The sequence below is a fragment of the Balaenoptera physalus genome (genome assembly GCF_965194825.1).
Source record: "Balaenoptera physalus genome assembly, chromosome: 14".
NCBI classification, from domain to species: Eukaryota; Metazoa; Chordata; class Mammalia; order Artiodactyla; family Balaenopteridae; genus Balaenoptera; species Balaenoptera physalus.
The window spans coordinates 69762822-69782391 of NC_138893.1; the positions used below are offsets into that span (position 1 = coordinate 69762822).

Sequence of the window (19570 nt, forward strand, 5' to 3'; positions counted from 1 at the left end):
CCACAACTACTGAGCCTGTGTGCCACAACTACTGAAGCCCGTGCGCCTAGAGCCCGTGCTCCACAAGAGAAGCCACCGCAATGAGAAGCCTGCGCACCGCAGTGAAGAGTAGCCCCTGCTCACCACAACTAGAGAAAGCCCGCAGGCAGCAATGAAGACCTAATGCAGCCAAAAATAAATTTAAAAAAATATATATTAGGCTTTGCTCATCTTCCTAGTCTTAGCACCTGGCACAATGCTTGGTACACATTTAACAAACGTTTGCTGAACTGAACGCAAACATAATTAAAATTTCATTCAGCTTTTTCAGTAATGGGAAAATTAAAATGGTACACAAGGTCAGCATATTTGAAGAATGACTGAAATTTTAAATTGAGCATAAGAAGCATGTGCACTAGTCACCGTGCCCAATTTACTGTATCTATGCTAAAGAAGTATGAGAATAAGACTTCCTGTTCTATATGGTTGTAAGAAATGGAAACAATTTAAGATAACCTTAATAGGGCATATTCCATAACACTTCTGAAGGACATACTACCACCACACAAAGGTAAAGCAGAGAGTGGATAGCCCCATTCCTAAACTTTACATGGTGAAACTGGTGACATTCTGAAATCATGGGTTAATTACATTGCACAGCAGCCACAGGTATCAGGAGGAAGAAGGGCAGAAATTGGTCTCCATAGCCAATTCAGTCCCTAGTGTTTGACTCGTGACTATCATTTCGATCTATTATAGATGCCTAGTATAATATGAAAATTGACACAATGGACACAACACTAAATTGACACTGCTACCATTTACTGAATGCTTACTCTGCCAGGCACTTTCCACATTATTATTTCTAATCCTCACAAAAACTACATAAGATGATATTACATCCCATTTTATAAATGAGGAACCTGCAGTTGAGAGAGGTTAAATGATTTTGTTCAAGACCAGAGACCCAGTAAATGGTGCACCTAAGATTCAAATCCTCTGTCTGGTTCCAAAGTCTATTCTTGATACTACTTCCTATTGCTTCCCCAGGCACCAAACAATAGACCTTACTGCGTCATACTTATGTGTCCAAATTAAGTAACAGAATTTATAGTATGTGAAGGCTCTCATCTTGAACTTAACTATACCTGAAAAGGAAGGTTGAGGTGAAGATTTTTGCCAGTTCACCCTTGGAGTTGGAAGGAATGACTCAAGTATATTCTATTCTTGATCACCTTATAATACTTTAACTTCAACTACTTCTCTGTTATGTCCTGTAGCATTTTAAATTTATCCATATTAAATACTAAAAGAGGTTTCTGACTCAACCTTCCTGTCATAAAAAACTGGTCCTTTACTATTTTCCCACAGAGACCAGTGTGTGTGTGTGTGTGTGTGTGTGTGTGTGTGTGTGTATTTGTACGTTAAAAAGTACAATCATGATAAATATTTCATGGGCTGCATTTTAGAGGATAAAAAAAATTTTTTAATTCACCTAATTTAGGGACTTCCCTGGTGGCACAGTGGTTAAGACTCTGCGCTCGCAATGCAGGGGGCCCAGGTTCAATCCCTGGTCAGGGGACTAAATCCCACATGCATGCCACAACTAAGAGTTCGCATGCCACAACTAAGAGTTCACATGCCGCAACTAAGACTCAGTGCAACCAAATAAATAAATAAATAAACATTAAAAATATATATTATGTTAAAAAAAATTTACCTAATTTTTTCAAAATACCACATTATTGTGTTTCCTCTCACAAAGCATAGATCAGTTAGAAGCCAATTCCAATTTTTTTCTAAATGGAAAAATGTAACTAGACCAGGATAACACAGTAATTTATAAACTTAATCCAAGAATATTTCTTTATTTTTAAACATTCTAAATATTTTCTTGAATGCTATATTTAACTTTTTCTAAATCTTTTAACCTAATAATAGGATTAAAGAATAAGAGATGGACAAATGTAATATTTATTCCAACAAGAATATTATTCACCCTGAAGCCAACTCCTTATGTGACTTTCACAGATAAGTTACCATTTAATTAAGTGTTGCAATGCCTCCTTTTATTTCTTCCCACTTAAAAAAGCAGTAAGGTAGCACAATTAACTAAAAAGATTTGAGACTAAAAATGATGACTGGTACAAGATTTTGTATCAGAATGAATCAAATAATTCTGTTTCTTCTTAGAGCAAGAGTCAGCAAACTATGAACAAGGTCAAATTCAGTCCACCACTTTTTTTTTTCTTAATAAATTTATTTATTTTATTTATTTATTTTTGGCTGCGTAGGGTCTTTGTTGCTGAGCACAGGCTTTCTCTAGTTGCAGCAAGCGGGGGCTACTCTTCATTGTGGTGCGCGGGCTTCTCATTGCGGTGGCTTCTCTTGTTGTGGAGCACGGGCTCTGGGCGTGCGCGCTTCAGTAGTTGTGGCTCGCGGGCTCAGTAGTTGTGGCTCGCGGGCTCTAGAGCGCAGTCTCAGTAGTTGTGGCGCACGGGCTTAGTTGCTCCACAGCATGTGGCACCTTCCCGGACCAGGGCTCGAACCCGTGTCCCCTGCATTGGCAGGCGGGTTCTTAACCACTGTACCACCAGGGAAGCCCCCACCACTTATTTCTGATTGGCCCACAAGCTAAGAATGGTTTTTACACTTTTAGATAGTCGAAAAAATCAAAATAATAATATTTCATAATGTGAAAATTATGTGAAATTCACATTTGTGTCCAATAAAGTTTTGCTGGAACACAGCCACACTCACTTGATCACATATTGCATGCACTGCATACTGCTCTTACGCTACAATGGCAGAGTTGAATAGATGCAGAAGAAATTGTATGTGGCTCTCTCATTGCTTTGTACTGTGGTTTAGCACACTATAAATCACAGTGGCACAGTCATAATCAACAACACTTTGACTGCCATGTGTGTCACTGTACAATGACATTTTATTACCAGTACGTACCCAACATGTCAAAATGAAGAGAAGAGTGGACTTCAAATGCTGCAGTTTTAAGACACAGTAGAGAGTGGATCATTTTGCTATCAACTAAATAGCAAAATATGGTGTTTATTATACAATGACACTATAGCTATGCTAAAGAAAAACAACATATTTGGACATTATCAGACTAAGGACTCATCACAACATTCCCAACTTGCAGGAAAGCAATGGTCAGAAAAAGCAGAAAATTTAAAATGGAATATCTCATCACAGTATAATTTCTTCACAAAAATAAATGAAAATAAGAGTGCAACCAAAAGAAGTTTCCGAGTGGCTTATTTACTAGCCAAACAAGGAAATGTTTACCAATTGTGAATTAATTAAGCCATATTTGATCACAGCAGTTGAAAAAATGTATCCAAAGAAAATAAACTTGTTTAAAGACTACATCTTTGGCAAGAACAATTTCTAGAAGAGTTGAAAACACTGGAAGCAACATCAATAGTTAATTAAAAAATCAGGCAAATGATTTGGAGTCATTTTCCTTGGCTTTTGATGAGTCAAGATAAGCTAGATACTATTCAGTTGTTTTTGCTTATTCAGGGTATCAAAACCAAATTTGAAGTGACTGAAGAACTAGCCCCCATGTATTGTCTGTATGAAACAACTACATTTAAGAATATTTTCAAAGAAGTTGCTAAAACACTAACAGTACAACTTGAAGTAAAATCTACAAGTGATGGAGCAAAAATATGTGTGGAACAGAAAAAAAAAGCTTTTTTGGACAAATTTACAAAGCTAATGAAATGTAAGGTGTTTAAAACCTATGGTTACTCATTGTGTTATTCATCAGCAGGTAATCCTGCAGTAAATATTTCAATTTTTCATGTATTACGGAACTAACAGTGTCAATGGTAGACTTCATTTGTCTCATGGACTTAACCGTTAGTTCAATGGCTTGGCAGTAGCAGCTTTATTGTGATTTTTTTCAGCTCAGGGCTGACACTGAATTTTTCTGAATGAGAAGAACCACTCCCAACCACTAATATCCAATGCAGAATGCCTTTGGAAATTAGTTTTTGCTGTATACTTGATAATGTTCCTTAGGGAATTCCACCTAAAATTACAAGGCAAAACAGTACTTACATGAGAAACTTACACTGCAGTAATGTCAAACTGACAACTAGCATTACTTGGAATCACATGTAATATCATGCTTTCAAAAGTTAAAAACAAAGCGAGATCTCCATTCCCACACAAATTTGCAGCAGACATACTTTCCAAACTGAAATTACACTCCCAGCAGCATTTTCATACCTCACTGCAAGTTAAAGGAAATCTGTGTATTTCAAAATCTATTTAAATGTGCAATTGAGAAGCTCCACCTATGTTCAATTGGAAGTGACTGATCTGCAACATAATGAAATGCTAAAGGCAAACAGCAAGGGAAGACTAACAGAATTCTATAAATGCCTTCCAAGTGATGAATATGCTCAATTAAAATCATATGCTCATGGACTGCTATCATTATTTGGCAAGTACCTATCTGTGTGAAATGAAATTTTCAAAGATAAAGTGCATAAAATCTCATTCCAGATCAATATTAACAAATGAACTTTTATAACTGATTCTGCAAATTTGATAGGCAACACTAGCTTTCAACCCCTTAACTAAACTATTACTTCCACACAAAAGAATTCCATTCTTCTCATCAGTAGACCTGAATTACACACACACGCGCGCACACACACACACACACACACACACACTATTCTTATATTTTGAATTTTGTCTGTAAAAATTTTGTGAAAATTTGTTTTCTCTTGTTATATAAGTACTTACATGGTATCCTTAGTTTTATCTCTTGGCCTGGAAACCCTAAAATAGTTACTATCTAGCCCTTTACAGAAAAAGAGTGCTGTGCTCTATTGTGGAGTAAGAAAGCCTCTCCTAGAATAGGCAAGATAAGGTATGACCAGAAAAGGTTTTCTGCTCTGCTTCCTCATCCACCCTATCCCTTCTCCAATTCTGGTAAGTGAATAGAGAGGAAAAGAAAAATAAAAAATATCTTAAGAGGAACAATAATAATACAATTTTAACTGAAATCCATAACAACATTTGGATTATGTCTTAAACACAAATAGAAGTTGACTGGGGAAAAACTGGGGTAAAAGGAGTAAGTGATGTTTTAAGCAAAGGAAAAAAGATGTACAAAAACATGGCATAATTAAAAAGACCTGTAAAAATGATGATAACAGGTTTTGAAGGGCCTTCCATGCTAAGCTACGGAGCTTAGATTTTCTCCTTGAGGAAAGGAGAGCCAAAAGAGGACTTCCTAGGGAAGAAAACCAAAACAACAGCTAGCTAGCACATGGAGAGACTGGTATAAAGAAATTCTACTCATGGTCTAAGAGAGAGACCCTGGATTAAAGCTGCAGCCCTCACTGCTCCCTCTTCTCTACTTTTAGCCCATATGTTTAAGGCATGTTAGCAATGTTAACCAGAGCCTGACACGTAGAGTCAACAGTCAATGCCCATTTGTCACATCTGCTCTCTGGCCCCAAAGAATGAGTATAATCTCTCTTCCACATAACACTCTGAGGTGAGGCAGAATCCTAAAGGAATCCCCAGGATTCCCAATTCCTGGTGCTCACTCCCTGTATACTCTCCTAGCCTTGAGTTTGGGCAAGACCTATGACTTGCTTCTATCCAACAGAATATGGCAAAAGTAAAGGGATTTTCAGATGTAACTTAGGCCCCAAATCAGTTGATTTTGAGTTAATCAAAAGAGAACTGAGGGAAGCTTCTACCCAATAGCCAGTAAAAGAACCAGGGCCCTCAGTCATATGACTGTCAGGAAATGAATTATGCCAGCAAAGTGAATAATCTTAGAAGTAGATTCTCTTCCCCAGTCAAGCCTCCAGGTAAGAGTACAACTTTGCCAACACCTTGACTGCAGCTTTGTGGGAACCAGAGCAGAGCACCTGGCTAAACCGTGCCGAGACTCCCAACGCATAGAAACTGATTTCCAGACTACAAGTTACTTTTTGTATGAACGGTATTGCAAGTAGGTTTTTATGCTGTGGAATTAAATTTAGTTACCCGTAATACCTTTCCTTCCTTTGTCTGCCTGTCCTACTCCTCTTTTAAGGTGACTTTTTCTCAGAGGTTGTCCCTAACTCCCTGCCTTTCAGGCAAAATGAAGGCCTTCTTATCTGCTTTTCCAGAGATGTTGATGTCTTTTTATAACAACTGCCAAAATTATATTATAGATACTATTTATAGCAGATTGCATGCTCCAAGAAGGGAGGGAATATAATCTTTATAACCTAGTGCCTAGTGTAAAGACTGACTATAAAAGTTCAGTAAATTTTTAGTAAATGTGTTAAAGTGAAAGGAGGTAAAGAATCATAGTAAGGCAGAGTGCACAGAAACTTGAAGGTTACCTTGTCCAATTTACTAAGTGTTCTATTGCCTAGCTAAGTACCTTTAAGTTGTTTCCTTCTGATTTTAGAATATAACAACTCCTCTTCCTCTTTTCTTTTAAGGATTATATGTTTTGTTATTTATTTATTTATTTATTTATTTATTTGTGGGGGGCCTCGCTGTGCAGCTTGGGGGATCTTAGTTCCTCGACCAGGGACTGAATCCAGGCCCTTGGCAGTGAGAGTGCGGAGTCCTAACCACTGGACCGCCAGGGAATTTCCCCTCCTCCTTTTATACAGTAGGAAAACAAGACTAGAGAAGTAAAGAGATTTATCCATCTTTAAGCAGCAGAGTTAAACTTTGGAAAAAAAGAGCAACTTTAGGCTTAACCCTTTCTATTATGCCACGGTTGTATAATAACACACTATCATAACAAGACTCTATAATCTAGTAGGCATTTTAGACTTTCATAAAGTGACAGAAATAAATATTTTTTTACGAAAAATCCTACTCCATAAAGAAATTTCAGTTTTAGAAATTACTCATATCAATCATACGAAGGACAATTTCAGAATTATATAATTGAGGTGGGGTGGGGGAAAAGGGGAGAATGAATAAAATTTAGTTAGTCTTGTGAATATAATAAGATTATTTTGACAACACAAGGTAAACATAAGGTTTATGGGTGTATCATACAATGTTCTCCTTTTCTAAGTGAGACATGCAAATGAAAACCTATTTACCTTAAAGATTCAGATAATGGTGTTAAAGTGCCATCTCCCCTGTCTACTACACGAAAGAAATTCAATTGATCTCCTTCTCGGTATACCAGAAATGTAACTTGTTTGTTGCAGGAGGTCTTCTCCCAGACCTCATCTCGACTGGAATCCATGTACTCAGCCATCTCCCTAAGTGGATCTTCCATAGGAGCTACAAATGGAAAAATTGATAAACAAGCTTTCAATTTATATCAAGTTTAATGCATCTTGGTACACTGTCAGGATATAAGGTGCTGAATTTGAACAACAATCCTATGCATACAATACATATATATTACATTCTTCAAATAAGTTTCTGGTCTTTTTATAGTTAATACAGCATTTTCTATGTTGTATTAATATGAAAGAAATGAAATGATTATGTTGTTATGTACAAAGACAGGGTTTAACCAAATACATGAGGTTTTTCCTATGTCACTGGAGAGTATATTTGTTGATTGTATGACACAATGATCTATAACTATTTTCACTTTACACCTTCCACTCCCTATATTTTCCAATATTGGTTCCAACAATCAATAATTAAAAAGCAATGTAAATTCCACTTACTTTAGATTAAAAAAACAAACACACACACAATTGGGGAACATATGTTAGAAATTAAAAGTGAATCCCTTTTTTTCTTTCTGGTTTTATATAAAGGCTGATTCTTCTTAGAATTGTTTCTTGACGTGAAGATAGGCAATTAAAAGTACACAGTAACCCAGAACACAAGGGGGGTCCCTTAGTGTGCTAAAACTGCTATGTGTGTAATGATCAGCATGTTGTTTCTTGAAAGCATCCTCCCAGGACCCCACCTGTCCTGGTATGTATCTATGTGTCTAGTCAGAGCACGTGGCTCTAGCGGCCCGGCGCTGTGGTCAGGGTTGAATGACACTGCGCAGCCATCACTTCAACCTACTCTCATCCACAGCAGCCACAGACAGATTCCGCTCCTGTGGTGGGGACAAGCCTCAAGAGACTGCTAGCTCACAGCCTGAATGTTCTAAACGCCCCTGAACCTCAGATCAGGGAGTCTAAGCAATGGCTGAGGGAAAAAAAGTTCGCTCCCAAAGACGTTTTCATGTCAAGCTGCAGAAACATTTGTTCTTTCTTAAAAGAGGCAACAATTTCTCAAACTCTATAACTTTCATTCAAGTAGCTTATTTATTAACAGAATAACAGTGCTGAACTGTTATCTGAACCTGTCAAAGTTACAGCAATAATAAATATTAAACTCTGAAAGTAATGAGGTAAAAACATTGAAGATGTTCCCATAACCTAAATTCAATTCCACACTACTAAAACACAAAAACTTCAGAAACATAATATGATTTACCTTGTTTTACAAAAATAGTTGGAAGTTTTGATAGACTCTTTCGTAGGTACAAGATGTGTAAATATTAAAGGACATTTTTAAAACAGGTTCTTGCCATTTTAAGTTTATGCTATATTTTCCACATTACATTAATAAGAAACAAAAACTATGCTACCACCATGACTAAAACCACATGAAAGTCTTGTTTAAACCAAGAGAGTGTGCCTTACTTAGGGAGGCACTGGCACTGAATATGTGTATGCACCTATGTGTAGGTACGCACACCCCTTTTCATAATAGAAAAATCATTTAGATTTCATCAGGTGTAAAACATTATGTATATAGTTTAGGATAAAATTTAATTTTAGAAAGGAAAGCTTTTATTTTTTTTTTTTTTGGCCACGCCACACAGCTTGCGGGATCTTAGTTCCCTGGCCAGGGATGGAACTTGTGCCTGCTGCAGTCAAAGTGCAGAGTCCTAAACACTGGACCACCAGGGAATTCCCAGGAAAGTATTTTCCATGTTGTTTTGATAATGGTTAATTCAAAAACAATTTTAAAAGCTAAATATTACTGGAGTTCACACAATAAAGATATTTTCTAAACCATAATTTTCAAGTAAGACTAAATACTGGGTTGGCCAAAAAGTTCGTTCGGATTTTTCTGTGAAACGGACTTCTTGGCCAACCCAATAGCTAAAAAATAAGGTTTCTGAAATACATTATGGAGAATTTCTAGATCTGGGTACAGTTTTTCTTTTTCACAAAGTTTTCAGTGATGTAAGGTAGACAACAGCTACACTTTCATTTTAAAAGTTGATACAATAAAGGCAAAATTATTAAGAACTTAGTCTAAAATATAAAAAAAGACAAGTTCTAGGTACTGATTCTTCAATTTACAAACAAGGCACAGGAAGTCGTAGGGAAAAAAGTATTACAAAGCTTCAACTACCAAAGGGTAATGATGCCTTCCACTTTCAATTTGTTTTAAGTTAAAAAAATACATGTATTTTTAACTCAGAATCTGTGGTACTTATCCTCATAAACATATTTTTTAGTCCTAGTAAGAAAAGTAGTTGCCTGATAAAACATTCTGTTTAAAGACAATACTATACACAAATAACAAACTTTGAAAAATATAATACAATGGAATTCACGTCATTAAATTCGCATCTTATAACGGCTCAGTAAACACATTAGGGTTCTTCTACTACCCTCAGAATGGCTACTATAAACATCATTTAATGTTACGTGGGACAATTTCATAGGTCCAACTAATAGAAAGTCCCTGATATTATGAATCTAGTTAATCAGCTCTAACATTATTATCTTTGTTTTCTTCTAACTTATCCAAAACAGTTCAACAGCCAAAGTAACATATCTCACAAAATCCTCTTGAAATAGCTAGGAAATAGATGGTGATAACCCTATTTTCTAATCAAAATTATGAAGCATGGAGATGAAATCTGACTTGTGGAAGAAGTATAAGCCATGAGTGGAATCAGTACTCAACATTCAATTTTCTGGTTAGTGAAGGATCAAACAAATACAAAGGCCTTCCCCCAAATGAGGCCTACAGAGCAGGACTACTCTGAGAAATCTAAGCATGCCTCTACTTTGTGGGGATCCATCTGATATACCTGAATCAGGGACAAACGTGAACACTCCCAGTTCTTCCCATGTTTAGAACTTTCTTGTTAATCAAGTCTCTGCTCACATCATCATCTCCAAGGGTTCTTCCAAAATTGTCCTCCTACTACCCTACTTCCACAGACACTGTCATGCTACCGTATTCCCTCCATAGCACTTACAGCTGCTTGAAGTAACATCAGTTCTTCACATGTTTACTGTGGGCACTGCGATGAAGCAGGAACTTCTTCTCCCATGAAATACTGCACTGAACATCTAGTAGATGTTGAAAATGTGTTTGCTGAATGTCTCTCTCAGAGACCACCCACATTCTGAAAAAAGGCTTCAACAGCACTATGATAATGCCTATAAAACCCAAATGCATCACAAACCAGGCTAAGAGGTATCTTTGGAATTTCCTACAACAATCATTACCCCAGGAGTTGAAGACTCAGTGGATTAAAAAAGCAACAAGACCAGTAAAATAAACCTAAACACAATGATAACAACGTAATACTTGTACTATGCCATCCCACTGCCCTTCCCTATACTGGTGAGGTTTATATTTAAATCTCTTTGGACTGAATAAGGAATCATGAGATTTTCTGGAATATGAGCTCCTGCCTCTCATTTAGCCTTTAAAAAACAATGCTGAGGGCTTCCCTGGTGGCGCAGTGGTTGAGAATCTGCCTGCCAATGCAGGGGACACGGGTTCGAGCCCTGGTCTGGGAAGATCCCACATGCCGCGGAGCAACTGGGCCCATGAGCCACAATTACTGAGCCTGCGCTTCTGGAGCCTGTGCTCTGCAACAGGAGAGGCCACGATAGTGAGAGGCCCGTGCACCGCGATGAAGAGTGGCCCCCGCTTGCCATAACTAGAGAAAGCCCTTGCACAGAAACGAAGATCCAACACAGCCATAAATAAATAAATTAATTAATAAATAATAAAAATTTAAACTGTAGTTCATTCATTAAAAAAAAAAAAAACAATGCTGAAGGACCTGCTATATAGCACAGGGAAATATACTCAATATTTTGTAATAACCTATAAGGGAAAAGAATCTGAAATAAATGTATATATTCATATATATGTATAACTGAATCACTTTGCTGTAAACCTGAAACTAACACAACATTGTAAATCAACTATACTTCAATAAAAATAGAATAAATTTTTAAAAAATAAAATAAAAAAAGAACAATGCTAGGAGAAACAATGAGGTTCTTCTAAGACCTAATAGCAGAAAGAGAACTTGAATAAAACCTGAGGCTGTAAAAACATCACCTGGCTTGAAGATTATTATTGTCAAATTGCTTTAATATACATAATTTTAACATATGCCTACCTCTTCTAGTATTTATAGGTCCACCACGCATAGCCAAAACCAGCTTCAAGGTACAACCTTCTGAAATGCTGTGGATAATTAACACAAAAATAAACCACAATCATCAAAATACATTCAATGTTAAATATACACATAATTATGTGCTGGCTTATCATAGTGCCTACTCTCTAAAAGATAAAAAAAAAGATATAGCTATGTGCATAAATATAAAATGTTAACTTATTTACTTGCATAAATAATGAAAACATGAAGAAGTTCTCATAAGCCTTAAATATGACATGAATAAAAGTATGAAAAAGACCTCTGTGGTTTAGCCTCTTCATTTCACATGTCAGGCCCTAAGAAGAAAAGAAGCTTGTTCAAGACCCAAAGTGCTAGAAATATCAGATCTATTTAATAAAATAAAACAATAGAAAAATAACAAATCTACAAGATCTCCCAACTCCCAGTGTGCTCCCAGCTATTCCACATGGCCTCTGACCCTTTTTTTTTAAGGAAAGAATGAAGAATTATGTGAGAGAAGGGAGAAAGACAAAAAAAGGTCAGATGGTGTATCTACAATCACTGATGCACACAGTGTCACTTAGTATCGCATTTGGAGGGCCTAAGAAAAATGAAAGACTTGGTGAAGAGCAATACTCTATTACCCAGTACTCTTGTGAAAATGGAAAGAAAAGGAAGGTAGCCAGATGGGAATGAGTCAATATTCAAAGAAAGGAGCAAAGAAGGCAAGATAAGAAGAGGAAGTCTAAAAAGGCAGGGGTAAATAGCTTGGCGTGAATAATCAAAAGGTAAAACAAAGAATCAGAGAACAAAGATCGGGTAGCATGGGTACTGAGCCAACACATCTTAAAGTTCAGGATTTACACTAAAATCTAGGGATAAAAACTATTCAGAAGAAGAGACATGATTCAAGGATTCAGAAGAAAAACACTGGTATATGGAGTCATAATTCTGAGCGCCTATAAGATATCTGATATGCAGTTACACTCACTTGTAATCATTCAAGCAATAATCATCTTCAAGTTCCATGTTATTCCAAATTAAGTGCTGCTGACAGATGGGAATACCTTAGGGGAAGGTTATAAAAAAATTGGTTAAAAATTCAGTAGTATCTTGGAAAGAGTATGATACAAATCAATTTTATCAAAGAAATAATAATAAACACAATTCTAAATTGAATGCTAGATGTTTAAACTGTACAGAATCGTAGGTAAAAGGCGGGGCTAAAAGTAGATATGATCCAATCCACTCACTAGAAAAGAACAGTATGTTTCAGTAACTCTCTGGCCTTGAAACAAAGTATAAAATTAGGAAGCCCTTTAAAAAGATACCTTGAAATGAGCCCTGAAGAATTTAAGATCTAATGTCTAGAAGACAGTTCTCAGTACTGCAAAGTACAGCCTTCATTCAGTTATATTCAGCATTAAAAGTGTATTATGAGTGGAGGGTGAGCAAAATGGGTGAAAGGGGTTAAAAATGCACAAACTCCCAGCTATAAAATAAGCAAGTCATGGGGATATAATGTACAACATGGAGACTATAGTTAATAATATTGTGTTGTATATCTGAAAGTTGCTAAGAGTAGATCTTAAAAGTTTTCATCATAAGAAAACAAAATTTTGTAACTATGTATGGTGATGGATGTTAACTATTAACTAGACTTACTGCATTGATCATTTTGCAATACAGTAGTCCCTTGGTATCCGAGGGGTATTGGTTCCAGGTCCCCTGCAAATACCAAAATCCACGGATGCTCAAGTACCTTATACAAAATGACATAGTATTTATTTGCACATAACCTACACTCATCCTCCTGTATACTTTAAATCATCTCTAGATTACTTGTAATACTTAATACAAAGTAAACACTATGTAAATAGTTGCCAGCATGATGCAAATTCAAGTTTTGCTTTTTGGAACTTTCTGGATTTTTTTTTCCCCAATAATTTCGATCTACAGTTGGTTAAATCCTCAGATGCAGAACCAGAGGATACATAGGGCCAACTTTATATACAAATATCAAATCATTATGTTGTACCCCAGAACTAATATGTCAATTATATCTAAATTTAAAAATACATGGAACATTTAATTTAGCTTATTTGCCCCTAAGATTTTGTATTCTACAAGTCTGTTCCCAGAATAACATGTCCACAGGGAATAATGATTGTTTATATGTGAGTTTATTTAGTGATTCAGATAGCATCTTTCATATTCTTCCAAATGGAAAGGTCAATAATCCTCAAACAGGGCACAGAATGTAATTTCCCATAAAACATTAATATATTAGAAGATTCCTCCCACCTTAATGTTTGAATGTGATTATAGTCCATAACTGCATATTGACATACTTTTTTGCAGAGTCTGAACACTAATTAAAGAATAATTCAATCTTTTAAAAAAAGTATATTATGGGCAATTTTCAATGCTGAAAATTATGGTCTACAAGACAGTTTCTTTGCATTTCTGTGACGTTAAAGGAATGTTAAGGCAGATTCCATACTCTAGCATAAACTTTTTTTTTTTTGCAAACTGCACATTTGAATGCCCAAAGACTACTAGCCAGAGAGTGAACATTATCTACTCAATAGAACATTTAATGGCTACAGATACTGATGTTGATGAATATCTTTTTCAAATATCTCACATACTGCCTTCTCAGATTACTTTTGCTTGTGATACTATAAAATAAGTTGACTAGAATAATAGCAGTAAGTGCTATATGTGTTAGTGTTTATTATTATAAGCCAGGCACGGTTATAAATGCTTGACCTGTATTACCATAATTTAACTGCAACAACAATAATCTTGTGAAGCAGGCATCACCATTATGCTTATTTCACAGATGATAAAACTGAAGCACTGAGAGATTAAGTGACACCCAGAGAGTATGTATGTGGATTAGAAATGTAAAGCCCCAGCAGGCTAACTCCAGAGACTGCACTCAACCTTTATGCTAATCAGTCTCTAGAAAATCAGACTCCATAAAGCAAAAGTAGCTGTCTAGGTGTATGTTTAAGTAGTGTTGCCTGTTAGTAGACCTGAATGTCTACTAAACGTTCACCAAATGTTCCAAAAGATCATCATGGAATACAGCCCACATGGGCTGAGGAGGTGGATATACATATATCTCCCAAATGGGAACAGTTCACTTTTTTTGCTTCCAGTTATAAAAGAATACCAGTAAGGAAAGGCTTTTAACCTAGAAATTATTTCACATTAAAAGTATTTTAATATTAAAAAATTTTTAATATTGCTCTGGTCATATTTTCAATCAAAATTACAGGATTTCACCAGGATAACTAAATAAAGCAATTTGGGTAGGTTAATACCATTATTTACATTCAACCAACATTGTACAGTATTATTGCATTAAAAAAAAAAACTTTAGAACTGGATTAAAGACAACATAACAACACTGCTTAGATTAACTCCTGTAATCACTTTTAATAGACTTAGCTATCAGTTAGCAGGCTAAAACAATAGAAGGTTGATAGGCAAAAAGGGTGGCAAGAATCATCCAAGACTGAGCTGTGGTCCTGATGGCCACCTGAGTTGCTGGATGACCTTGAGGAAGTCATCACCTCTGTGAGCCTTAGCATCCTCACTTGCACAATAAAAAAGACTAGGGTTCTTTCTACCATGAATACTTTTGGAATCTCAAATATACAAAGCAAATCAACTTTCCTTTAAGATAGGGCTGCCAGATTTACCAAATAGAAATCTGGCAACCCTATTTAAGGGTGGTCCTTTGCCTTTAAACCTCAATGCTAATTTCTTACAACTACATCCAGAAAAATTAATTCCTATTAAACAAACATGTCTTCCCAAAGGACATATTACGTATATACAGATTTTTCTATTCAGTGTTTTTAAAACTTTTTACAAATTCAAATATTTATTATAAAAATAACGACTTATGAAAAAAGACAACACAGAAATATACAAAAGAAAATTAAAACTACATGTAATCCTAAGTCCAGTAAAATCTATTTTCAATATTTGGGGTACATTTCCTTTAAAAACTTATTTTTTTAATAAAATGGGAACATACTTTGAGCTGTTTTATAAACTATTTTCACTTAATATATTGTATACATCTTTCACATCAATAAATGAAAATATACATTGTATGCAATGACTGAACGGTGCTCCAATATATGTTTCTGTCATAATTTATTTACCCAGTCCCCTACTAAGATATATTTTCAGCTATCCAATTTTTTACTATTACAAAAAAGGCGTGATAAGTGATATATGAGTGTACGTGTATTTGCGATACGTGTGTGTGTGTGTGTGTGTGTGTGTTGTCTGTGTATCTTAGTCTGCCTGGGCTGCCATAACAAAAACACCACAGACTGGGTGGCTTAAACAACAGAAATATATTTTTTCACAGTTCTGGAGGCTGGGAAGTCCAAGATCAAAGCACCAGTTTCATTCTGAGACCTCTTCTCTTAGCTTATAGGTGGCCAACATTTTCCTGTGTGCTCACATCATTTTTTCTTTATGAGTGTGCACAGAAAAAAGAAGAATTCCCGGGTGTCTCTTCTTCAAAGGGCACTTACAACCTCATCAAACCCTAATAATGACTCAAACATGTTTCCTGTGTCTTTTGTAGAATTTTCATACAGATACATGTATGTTTGAGACCATGTTCATATCTACATTTAGAAAATAAAACAGAATCAATAGGACTTATGGATAATTAAAGACAATGGTGGGCCATAGTTCCCATCTCCCAATATTTCCTCCAAAACAATACAGAACAATAAGAAGGGAAATGAATCTACACAGAAATATGCCCTCAGCCCTCATAACTTGAAGATAGAGAATGTCTAAACTTCAAAATAACTGGAAATAAAAAGGGGCAATTGCTCTATCCTAGTGTGGGAAATCTCATGCTCCTGCCCCTGCAGGGCTGATCAAGAAAAACTTTGGAGAAGTTTGGAGAGGGAAGGTAGTTCAGTATACAAGTTCAATATAAAACCGTCACAAGGAAGAAGGCAATTATAAGTCTCAAAAGTCTACAAAAAGGACTCAGACCAGAATACTGACTACAAGTAATGGACTTTAAAGCCAAGCAATTTGAAGGAACTTCTGTAGGAGGCAAAAAGCAAAAGAGGAAAAGCATCCGTAGTAATTAAGTGTTAAGCAGGAAAAGGAACAAGGGGTAAAAACTTAAGAGTCCTGCAAGACAAAAGATAACCACAAAATTGGAGGAATCACGACTGCCCCACTCCCCACCATCACCAAAAAACAGACATAAAACATATGTGAAAATATCTGGACATTACTAAACTGGCATAGCGCCATTAAACAGAATCTGTAAAACACCCGAATACCACAAAAATCAACAGGAGAAAAAAAATAACAAACCCATAGAGAGTTAATAGTAAAAATTAAAAAACAGAATTCCACACCTATCAACCAAGGCAAATTTTACCCAGAAAAATAACCACGAAGCAAAAGAAAACTATAAGGTCACACCCTAAACAGAGTTAAACATACTCAAGCATTTGAAGTATTCAACAGTCTGACTCAGAAATTCAAAAATTAAGAACAGAAAATGTCCAAAAAGGTGGGGGGGGGGGGGGATGAAAAAGACTGCTGACTGAACTCAGAAAAGAAATGGAGGAAAAAGACAAAATTACCACAAAAATAAAGAATAAACTGCAAGATACCAAGAGATAATATACTCAACCACATACTCAGTAAAGGACAAGCCAGGAAAACAAGCAAGAGTATGAAAATGACATAAAGAAAGAAGTAAGAAGGGTTAGAGTGAAAGTAGCAGAAATGGAAGACAGGCCAAGAATAATATTAATATTATCAAAGCCCCTAAAAAATAAAATAGTGGAACAGAACTAATACTTAGAAATATAATCCTGGAAAACTTCCAGAAATTGAAGACCTGAATCTATACATTGAAAGGACCCGTTAGGTACCTGGGAAAATTAACCCAGAACTATTGTGCCCAAGACATATCTGAGTAATAAAACTATTTTATTTCAATGACAAAGATAAAATCCCCAACAGTTACCTGAAAAAAAAAAAATCAAATAACTTATAAGGCAAAATAATTAGACCAGGCTCAACAACAAGAAAACAAATAATCTGATTTTTAAATGTCTTTTGAATAGACATTTCTCCAAAGAAGACATACAGATGGCCAATAAGCATATGAAAAGATGGTCAACATCACTAATCATCAGGGAAATGCAAATCAAAACCACCATAAGATACCACAACCAAGAGGTTGCCCACTATCAAACTCAGAAAATAACAAGTGTTGGTGAGGATGTAGAGCAACTGGAACACTGTGCCCTATTGGTGGGAATATAAAACTGTGCAACCACAATGGAAAACAGCATGAAGTCTCCTCAAAACATTAAAAATAGAATTACCATATGATCCAGTAATTCTACTTCTGGGTATTTATTCAAAAGAAATCAGGATCTGGAAGAGATATTTGCATGTTCATGTTCATTACAGCTTTATTCATAATAGCCAAGAAATGGAAGCAACCTAAAATATTTATTGACAGATGAATGGATAAAGAAAATGTGTCATAAACATATAATGGAGTATTATTCAACCTTAAAAAAGAAGGAAATCCTGCCACATGCTACAACATGAATGAACCTTGAAGACACTATGCTAAGTGAAATAAACCAGAAAAGGAGAGAAGGTGGCGATCCTGATTACCAAAGTAGAATTCACAACCCAAAGCATCAAATGTGACAATGAGGGATATTTTTTAATGTTAAAGTTCATAATGAAGATGTAACACTTATGGATATTCTTATGTATCAAATAACACAAGTAACCACCTTTATAAAACAAAAACTATAGAAGATGCAGAGGGACATAAAGAAAAACACAATAATAAGAGACGTTAATATACCTTTTAGTACAAGACAGATCAAGCACGAAAAAACACATAAAGAGATAGGCCAACTGAACAAAATAATCAGTGAGACATGTTTATTGTTCCTAGATGATAATAATACACATACTCAAGAGTCCACGGCACACACACAAAAACTGATCATATATTAGGTCAAAAAGAAAACGATGCTTTCCATAAAATGGAAATATTACAAACAACACTCTTTGCAATGCAATAACACTAAAGACTACTAAAAAAAACAAAAAAAATAAAGGCAATTAATAAATCAAAATCCTAGTTTTTAAAAAACGTTGACAAAGTAGACAAACTACAAGCTAAATGTATTAAAAGGAAAAAAAGGGAAGGGAATCACAAATATACAAAAATAAGAAATAGCAAGGGGATAACTTCCTAGGGAACAATAGATGAACAAAATTGATGCCATGAAAGTTAGAAAGCTTGAACAGATCAATTCCCGTAGAAGAACTAGAGAATGCTGTTCAGGAATCCCTCACCACACACACACACACACACACACACAATAAAAAGCACCAAGCCAAACGGATTTACAGGAATTTATGAAACCTTTAAAGACAAAATAAACCCTATGATCTACATATTTTTCCACAGCACTGAAAAGGAATAAAAACATCTTAATTTCTTAAAATAAATGAAAATATCCTAATTTCTTTTAAGAAGTAAGGACAGGACTTCCCTGGTGGCGCAGTGGTTAAGAATCTGCCTGCCAATGCAGGGGACACGGGTTCGAGCCCTGGTCCGGGAAGATCCCACATGCCGCAGAGCAACTAAGCCCACGCGCCACAACTACGGAGCCTGCGCTCTAGAGCCCGCATGCCACAACTACTGAAGCCCGCAAACCTAGAGCCCATGCTCCACAACAAGAGAAACCACCGCAGTGAGAAGCCCACGCACTGCAACGAAGAGTAGCCCCCGCTTGCCGCAACTAGAGAAATCCTGCTCACAGCAACGAAGACCCAATGCAGCCAAAAATAAGTAAATACATTTTTTAAAAAAAGGATAGCATCAACTCCTAAACCTAATAAAGACATTACAAAAAATGAAAACTACAGACCAATATCATTCACTCAAACTGATATAAAAATCTAAATACAGGCAAACAGAATCCTCTAGTACACCAAGAATTTGCTGTAACCAAGTGGGATGTATTCCAGGATTGTAGATTGGTTCAATACTAAGAAATCTATTATTAGTAGTATTATTATCCAACACATTAACAGTTCTAAGGAAAAAAAAATCTC

General features: G+C 35.9%; 1 protein-coding gene across 7 annotated transcripts in view; it reads right to left on the reverse strand.

The window, feature by feature from the left end:
• ZFAND4 (zinc finger AN1-type containing 4) overlaps positions 1 to 19570 on the reverse strand; it is an 80509-nt gene that overhangs the window by 20781 nt on the left and 40158 nt on the right. For 4 of the 7 annotated variants that reach the window (XM_082423483.1, XM_082423481.1, XM_082423480.1 and 1 more), the window contains 3 exons: positions 12393 to 12468; positions 11399 to 11466; positions 7092 to 7278 (listed from right to left, as the gene is read on the reverse strand). In XM_082423483.1, coding sequence (XP_082279609.1) covers positions 7092 to 7278; positions 11399 to 11466; positions 12393 to 12430 — 293 coding nt within the window. In that variant the 5' untranslated portion in view covers positions 12431 to 12468. The other 3 variants (XM_082423484.1, XM_082423482.1, XM_082423485.1) reach the window with 3 other exon arrangements.